This window comes from Belonocnema kinseyi, chromosome 10 (genome assembly GCF_010883055.1).
Source record: "Belonocnema kinseyi isolate 2016_QV_RU_SX_M_011 chromosome 10, B_treatae_v1, whole genome shotgun sequence".
Taxonomy (NCBI): domain Eukaryota; kingdom Metazoa; phylum Arthropoda; class Insecta; order Hymenoptera; family Cynipidae; genus Belonocnema; species Belonocnema kinseyi.
In genome coordinates, this window is record NC_046666.1 from 1,998,935 (window position 1) to 2,008,466 (window position 9,532).

Consider the following 9,532-nt stretch of genomic DNA (forward strand, 5'->3'; position numbering starts at 1 on the left):
AAAAAGGCCGAAATTTGCGTCACGTAATTTATGGACGACCCCTAACTCATTAAGATCTGTTTTTCAATAAATGTCTTTATCAAAATCTGCTGTTTTTTTATTATTTAAATAAAACTTTGCATTTATAACCTATTTCTAAAATTGTCTCGAAATAATGTATACTCTTGTTTTAAAATTTACACCTAAAACTCCTAATTTTGTAATGTATAAAAAAGGGTACTTTTTCTGCCAAATTTAAAGAAATAATTTTCAATATAAATATTAGAAGCATTCTATTTTCCAGTATCTTAATCAATAAAAATATCGTCTTTAAAACGCTGAAAAAACAATTCCAAAAATAAAATGCATAAACAAATCAGACTGCAGCTTCTCTGACCCTTGAATTTCCGAGAATTTCTTAAAAAAAGAGATTTTACGGTAGCAGCCATAGAGTCTAACCACAAATGCCAGTTTTCGTCTTGTAATTCTGCCCATTGCAGCTCTCCTTTAAATATTTCTCTGTTTTCGAGTTGCACACAAAAAGACTCAAAACTTGGGAATAAAATCTTTACTGCCAGCTCCATAAAGAGTAAAGCGATTATGACAAGCAGGGCCAGAGCGTCTCATTACGCCCCATAAACCCAGCTCATTCCGCCCCAAATCACAATTTTGCCTAAAACTTCAATATAACCTCTTTTTCTTCATTAAATATATATAAACGCATTCATGCATTAAAATTTTACAAATAAACTCCACGAAGAACATTAGATTTACTGTATTATCTATTATTTTCAATATTTTCTCTTTATTTTAAATCACCAGAGAAAAAGAGGATTCAGGTGTTGAAGTTTCAATCATTTTTATTTTTACTTTTTTGTGTATTCAAAAAATTGAATATCGTTGCTTCTGTTATTTCAAAAAAGAATACCAGTGAAAACAAGATATACTTCAAGTCCTATATAATAACAGTTTCGGGGGTTGCCACGCTCTGGCTTTGTTACTAAATCGGTATCCTCGAAACGTAAACAGTCAGGGTTGTTTTAACCGTTACTAATTTCAATGCATAATATTGCGCAATATACTCAAATGAGTACTCGCGCCCTGCGGTCCTTACGAGACGGGAGCCGCAACAGTCTCTCGCCTTGCTTCCTGAGAAACTGCGTGGACCAGCAGTTCTACGAATTACAGAACCGCAGCTTCTGTAGAATCGGGAGTGTATTTTGAGAGAAAATTCATTCTCTCATTTGAAAGTTCAGTATTTGAACGTTCCAGCAACAGAAGCTTTAAATTCTTAAATATATAGTATAAAAGGAATATTATTGTTTATATGAAAAGAGTTAAATTTATACACTTTTGATTGTAGCATCTAAACAGTTTTTACCATTTAAGTTAGAAACTAGAGATGTATAGAACAGAATAAACCAAAAATTAAATAAAAATTGAAGTTTTTTCTTGAGTTTAGTATAAGAGATATAACTGTCCAAAGAGTGGTATTGTTATTCACGCGAGAATTATAAAGCAATAAGGAAGTACCGAAAATTTGGCAACACTGTTTGCCTTGCTGAGGAAGGCGCTTGTCAAATCCACGTGCGTGAGTAGCCTAGCCATAGCCATTAAACTGAGTGCTGTGTTGCCACGCTTGATACGCCGTCTTCCCCTGAAATCTTTTCCTTGTTTCTAAATTAAATTAAAATTTCTTGAGAACGTTTGTAACTTAACAACGTTTTTAAAATAACTTATTTAGTTAGTACAATCGAAAACAAAATTTTTCTATTTTCCGCCCCAAGAAAAGATAGAACCTGGTCTAAAAAATGCATATTTCAATAAACCACTCGCTAATTTAAGAATGAAGTTTCGAATAAGCGGCCACTATGTCAAATTGTATCCAAATTGAAAATTTATTTAAAAATAGAAAAAGGATTTTTTTAATATTACAAAAGTCAGTAAACAGTTTACTGTTAGTATCCTAATTAAAAATTCATTTAAAAATATGAAAAAAAGATTCTTGCAATATGATAAAAATCATATTATCCTCCTGTCCTTGAGAACCTCCTGCAAATCGAACGTCGAAATTTCAAATTTGTTTAGGAATAAAAAAAGGATTCTTAAAATAATATAAAAGTCAGTAAACAATTTACCAGCAAAAAGTTAACGTTGTGGGGCCACTTAAAATTATACAAATTGGTTCATTTTTGAATAATTGTATTTGAACGCGCGCGAATATTGGTTCTCGCGCTTCGCGCTCGATAATGTATTTACCTCGTGCTACGCGCTCGGTCTTTTAGCACAGACTTTTTAAAACTAAAGGTCAAAGCATCGCCAACAGTAATTTGGTGATTGTGAATTCTCTTTCGTTAACGCTCCTTCGGCTTTAACGAACATAAATGTATAGTATTATAATTCATAACATGCATTGACATTAAAACTGAAGAACTTTCATTGTCTTTTTTTTTAAATGTGCATTCTTGAAACAAAATGATATTATTAAACATTTTATTGCAACTTTTGTCGTTTTTCCATTAACTGAATTTGCTTATTTCCAATGTTATTTCTATAAAAAAACCAAAAATGTCAAAATGATTCTCGAATATTTCAAGATAATTTTGTCCAAAAAATTTTACGATCAACTCGAATAATTTTAAAAGATATTTAGGAGTTTGGAAAAGGTTCAAAAATAATTTAAAACTCAAAAAGATTTCAAAAATGATTTTCAGGATTTTTCGTTTTCAAAATAATATTTTAAACGATTTTAAAAATTTTCGAAGAAGAATCTGGAAGATTTTAAGGTAATTTTTCTAATTTCCCGTATTTTGTAAGTGACCCTAATTACGTTAAAAAATCTTTCGAAGTTTTTAAAACTTTAAAGAGTCATTTAATATTTGAAAAGATTTTGAAAAATGTGAAACAAAATGTAGAATTTTTAAATTTTTAAAAAAATTGTGTAAAACTATAAATGTTTTTTTACCGCACTAAAATTTTGTAATTAAAAATTTAATGTATGCTATAATATAAAATAAAATTAATTTAATTTAAAAAGATTTCGAAACAGTTGAAAAATTCCTCCGAATCAGTGAAGAATGTGTCAATTTTTTATTTTGCAAGATTTAAAAAAAATTGTATGAAAGATCCAAATCATTTGATGGTTTATAAATTTTGAAAAGAATCAAAAATAATTTTAAAAATTTAATATTCTAAACATTTAAAAATAAATTGTAGATATTTAAAGAGTTTGAATAATTTTAAACAAAATTTAGTATTTTTAAGATATAAACAAAATATAGATTTTCAAATATTAAAAAAAGAAGCTATTTAAAAAATTTGAACGGTTTCAAGAGAATGACAAAATTATCTTAGGATTTCCAAGCAAATGTTACATGATTTTTTATTTTAAACCCCAAATTTAAAAGAAAATTTACAAAAATTTCACATTTTTTTTAATATTTCCGGAAACATCGAAACAGAACCTAGAAAATTTTAATTTAACTTTTCTGATTTTGCAAACAGGGAGAAACTACTGCTGAAACTGTTTCTGTTACAGAATTTTTTTTTAGTTTTTCGAAAAATTCAAATTATTTTTTATGAAAAATTATAAAATATTTCAAAACAGTTACAAAACTTCCTCCGAATCAGTAAATAATATCCTTTTTTTAATTTTGCAAAATTTTGAATAAGTTTTATAAAAATATAAAATCCTTAGAAAATATATTTAGAAGGCTTACAAATTTTGAAAAGATTCAAAAATAATTTAAATTTGACAATATTTAATAAAATTTTTCACAAGATGTAAAAATTTAAAGATTTAAAACAGTTTTAAAGAGTTCAAAAAATTTTCCAAATGTCTAAAAAAATATGGAAGATTTTAAAACGATTTATTTTAAATTTTTGCAGATGTTTTAAAATTTAAGTCAATTAAAAATTAGAGTTAAAAGTATATCTATATGTATATAGATTTTTCAGAACTTTTTAAGAAATTTAAAATTAAAAAAAAAAATGGGTAAAATTCTACAAAATGAAAAATTATTTTTTTAATTTGTTTAAAATTGAAATTTATCCTTTTAAAATTTTCAAACTTATCAGGTTTGAGGTTATGTTTCGACTTTATATACTTATACCGATCGCGAATATCTTAATTTTAATGAAGTGTAAAATATTGAACAAGATTTATAAAAAGAAAATTTGTCCTAAATTTCAAAATGAATTCTGTTAAATTTGTCAAATATTTTATGTATAAATAATTATATCTATTCTTCCAAATTTTTATAGAATTTCTAAATACATTCCAGAATTTGCGGATAAACTATAAAACTACACAAATTACAACAAAAAACATTGATTGAAAAATGGCAGGAATTTTTCTAAACTATATCCACTTTTAAAATTATGCATTGTTTACTTTATCCTGAAAAATAATTTCACTTACTTCTTTGTTGATAACAACAATATCAATGAAATTCATCTTTTTCAATATAACTCACAATAACCGACACACGTAATTATTTCAATCAGAACCGATCACTTTTGATGAAAACTTTGAAATTGTTACTGAATTCAATACTCGAAAAAGAACGAAATTGATTTTACCGACCGTTTTGTGCATGTTTCGACAAGTTTATCAGCTTTTCCGATTAATCTATTAGAGGGATCAGGATAAGAACTCGTAAGGGCATGTGACCCAGCCAAATACCTATATTATCGACCTCACTTTATCAGTTCACTGAATTTTTTTTTTTTAAACCTAAGAACTTTTTTGTACATAAAATATCGGTCTCAAACTTTGAGAAATGCAAGAGCCGAAAGAAAACTACGTTTAAGTACAAATCTTAATAATAAAAGATGTAAAAAAAAAATATTTCAACTATCAATTCCATCGGCATCAGCCGGTAACGTTGTACACAAAAAAAACGAACCCTGGCGGCCACTAGACGAGGTTCTAGAGGATTCGTATTTTCGTGTACAACGTTACCGGCTGATGCCGTTGGAATTGATTATTGAAATATATTTTTTTACATCTTTTATTATTAAGCTTTGTACTTAAACGTAGTTTTCTTTCGTCTCTTGCATTTCTCAAAGCTTGAGACCGATATTTTATGTATAAAAAAAATTCAAACATTCAAAAAATGTCGAGGTTCAGAAAAAAGATGAAATAATTTTCAGTGAAGTTCCTACCAAAATGCAGTATCTAAACGTACTTTATTGTACTCTAATACATTTTCCAAAGTTTCAGCTCGATATTTTATTTACAAAAAAAGTTCTTAGGTTCAAAAAAACATTCAGTGAACTGAAAAAGTGAGGTCGGTAATATAGGTATTTAGCTGTGTCACATACCCTTAATAAGACTAGATGGAAAAGAATATTTTCAAATTAAAATTATTTCTTGAAAAAAAAATCCTACTCCACCTTCACTCCATTGGGAATCGAACCACAAAACTTCATGGTTTGGAGGGTTGATCTACTGTCGGTAAGATACAATCGCTGATGATATAGCAGATAAAGTTAAAAATAAAATTAATTTATCAGGTTCTAGTTTTCTTCGAAAAATCTTGATATTCTAATTTTAAAATTACCGACACGTACGAAATTTGTTATTTCTCCTTTTATTATTTTTTCTCCTGACGAGACGAACGGTCGAGGCCGTTTCCGTTCTCCATTTAGTATGAAGGTGTTTACAAAAGAGATCTCGAAAATCGATTCGATCGATCGATACGTACTGTCTGAAGTTGGTACTTGAAAATAAAAAGGAATGAACAGGAAAATTTTCGGTTGACATCGTGCGTGCCGGTTCCTCAAGAATCGTTTAATTGTTATGGTTTATATCAAAAAATGGATTATCAAATTTTCTTAGTATAGTGCAAACTGAACAATTCACATTTTTTAAAAAGAGGCGTTTGAGGCCAATATTGGCAATAAATGGACTCGATTACTAATCGTATTTTTCATAAAAATTTTTATCGTAAATCGTCAACATTTCTTAAAAACTCGTTTATTTTTGTCTGAAATTATTATTTTTAATTGAAAATTTACCGATTCTATTTTTTTTAGAAAATTGATCGTTTTTGGTTGAAACTTCATGTATCCGGTTCAAAATTAATTCATACTGTTGAAAATTCATTCTTTTTTAAAATTCCCCTCGTGGGTTGAATTCAACAATTTTAGATTAAAAATTAAACCATTTTTGGTTAAAAGAACTACTACATTCTTTGTTAAAAATTCATATTTTTTGTAAGGACTATTTAATAACTTCGTCGAAATAAAATTTTTTTTTGAAAATTAAGTTTGTTGGTTGAAGATTCATCATTCTAATTGAAAATTCATCTGTCGGTGTTGAAAAATTAGATATTTCGTTGAGAATTCTTTTTTTTTAGCTGAAAGTTGATGTTTTTATTGAAAGAATCTTTCCAGATACTGTTTATCATTTTTTTCTCTGAAAATGATTTTTTTTAACTGAAATTATAACCACTATTCCAGTTGAATATTAGGGGTGGTCCAAAAATGCATGGCAAAATTTGTTTGCATGCTAGAGGGCAACGATGCCCCTTCCCCCCATTTTATTTCAAATCCAAAAAAAGAAATTCCCTAATTTTCATTTTTATTTTTTCATTTTAACAGGTGCCGGGTTTGACTTAAAGTTTCCCATGTAAAATGCATGGGGAAAAATCAGTTTTTTGAGTTTTTAGAATATACTTTAGGGTTTGAAAAAATGTGAAGGGAAAGTATGGGGCCTGTAAAGAATTATCCAACGAAAAATTTCATCTATGAGATATATGTGTTTGACACCCCTAACACACCCCCAGAAGTACCTGAAAACTACCCTTAAACCAAAAATGTCAATTCTTCGTGAAATCGTCCTTTTGAACGCTGTATTCTCGTTTTTTTTTTTTTTTTTTACTAAAAAGTATTAATATTGATCTAGTGAAATATTTATTATCATTGTTTAATTAAGTTTTAATTATTTAAACATAAAGCGTGTATTCAAAATTTTTTCCCTAATCTATGCGAAGAAACTCCGAACGTTTAAATTTTATTATTTAATATTGCATCCCGTGTAGAAAGTTCCCCGGTTGACCTTAATACAACAAGGTTTCTGGTCGGATCCCGGCCGGGCTACCCCTGGCTGGACACTGGTCGGGTTAATGTTTTTACAGAAATCACACATTTTTTTAGAGCCGTGATATTATCAAAGGCGAAATTATGGATGCTAGATTAATTATTACTTGAAAATTATAATTTAAAGATTTATTAGATCAGTGAAATTAAAATGAGCTTTTTTTAATTCTTTTAATAAAACATTTAATTTTTTCGAATAATTTAACATTTTAAATTAAACTGTTATCGATTCTGCTATGTGCAACGATAGAAATGATACAATTTGTATAAACTTCTCTATATTTAGACAATGTTTAGCCTGTACAATTTCAAATTTACCGCCATACATAGCGCCTGCTGTGTCTGTCGTCTGCATAGACACTCAGTAATTTTCAGTTTCGCACCTGGAACGAGGATGCTCCTTGCACTCACGTCGCGTCGGCTCTTCGAAGTTCGCAAATAAAATCGAGACTCATGGTTAAAATCAACCTTATTTCAGTAATTAGTTTGAAACCCCCACTTAGAGCGTGAATAATTATTATTTTTAATTAAAATATAGTCTTGTGTATACAGTTTTTACTTTCTTCCTTCCTAACCTTAAATGACTACGTGGCTTCCAAATTTCTATGGGATTCTATCATCAGGGAATAAAATTCTACTTCAATTTTCTCGCTAGAATTGGTTCACTTGATTTGACTCTTAAAGTTCACCGTAATCTTACGATGAGCCTTAAAAGACAAAACAAGTTAACAATTTCTCGCCTGATGCAACATTTCTTAACCGCTTTTTGGCCGGATCACCCGGCCGGTATTGAAGCCGGGACCCGACCAGTTTACCGTAACGTTTTTAGCCGGATCCCGGACGGATTCCCCGACTAGCGCCCGGCTTAAAGCGGGCCTATCCGGCTGGGACCCGGCCGGATCCCTGATTAGATTCCTACACGAGATTCAATACATTTATTTATTTAAAATTTAAATTCTCTTTCTTATACATAAGATTTTTTTTCATGAAATCTTGATTTTTATGAATTTTTATTTTTACTTAAATTTGATGATTTCGAGTCCTCTATTTAAAAGAATTGAAATGTAAAATTCAATTTCAAAAGATAAGTAAAGAAATGTATTGTGAAAATCTAATTTGCGAAGAAAAATGAATAATCTTAGAGCAGGATGTTTTCTTCGCAGATATCTAAATATTCTAGTGAATATTTGTTATCAGCGTAAACCGTTTCAATATTTAAGTGGGGCGTAAAACCTACACCGTTAACAATGTTCGTAAATTTATAACACTTCTACATTACAAGCGCAAGGTTAAATTGCAAACGTGGTATTGGAATTACGAAATGGCAATACATGTATTGGGAGTGTTGTAAATCGCGAAGCCACCGTTCAGCATTCCAATTCATGTATTAGAACGTTTGTAAGATAAAAATTGTGCAGAAGGAAATCACGGAATTGATGGAATTGACAGAATTAACGGAATTCACGAAATTCGTGGAATTCATGTTATTCACGGAATTAACTAAATTCATGGAAATGAAGGAATTCGCGAAACCTATGGAATTAGCGGTATTCATGAAATTCACAGAATTCACGGAATTTGCAGAATTAAATGAATTCACGGAATTTGCAGAATTAATTGAATTCAAGGAATGGACGAAATTTATGGAATTCATGGAATTTAACAAAATAAAGCAATTTAAATTATTCATGAAAATCACGGAATTTGCAGAATTCATGGAAATAAAGATATTCGCAAAATTTATGGAATTTATGCAAGTGATGGAATTCAAGTAATTCACGGAATTCGCCAAATTCACGAAATTCAAAGAATTTACTGAAATCACGGAAATCATGGTTACGATAAAAAAGAAATTTTAAACCTACAAACTGCAAATAACGCTGATATTTTAAACCGGGAGGGGGGCTATCTTTTTATTATAAATTCAAAGATTTAGGCCTAAAATAAACACACACAAGAATCAAGATATATATATATATTGATTTATTTAATTATTTTATAAACTAAATTATTTATCTGTGCACTTAGTTGAAAACTCAAAAATTGAACTGTTTTACTGGTGAAAAGTTTGGCTTGTGTTTTGAAAAATGCGGAAAATTTTATCAATTTAATCTCCTTAGACGGTCTATTTACAAAGTTTCAATGGTTTTGAAAGGACTTTAAAGAATATGATTTTCTTAAATTCGCCTTCGTGATTTTAATACGGTTGTGGGAGCCAACGTAATTGTAAACCGACTCTCACGTTCTCTTGTGTCCTTTGTAGCAGTTTCGTAATAACTCTAAAAGAAGCCAGTCTTTTATCTTGGGTTTAGGGAAAAAGCCAAATTGAAAATTTTGAATTTCGAAGATACAGGGTGGGCCATTTTAATCTATTTACCAAAAAATCTCAGAATAGTGATATTGTACAAAAAAATTGTTCAGACAAAAGTTGTTCAGGATGAAGGGGGTC

At 29.4% G+C, this 9,532-nt stretch overlaps 1 protein-coding gene across 1 annotated transcript in view; it reads right to left on the bottom strand.

The window, feature by feature from the left end:
• Nucleotides 1–1,089: 1,089 nt before the first annotated feature.
• LOC117181942 (SPRY domain-containing SOCS box protein 3-like) overlaps nt 1,090–9,532 on the bottom strand; it is a gene marked incomplete at its 5' end in the record, with an annotated part of 41,862 nt that continues 33,419 nt past the window's right edge. The window contains one exon of the mRNA XM_033374969.1: nt 1,090–1,154. Within this exon, the coding sequence (XP_033230860.1) occupies nt 1,090–1,154 (65 nt within the window). The remainder of the gene's footprint in view (nt 1,155–9,532) is intronic.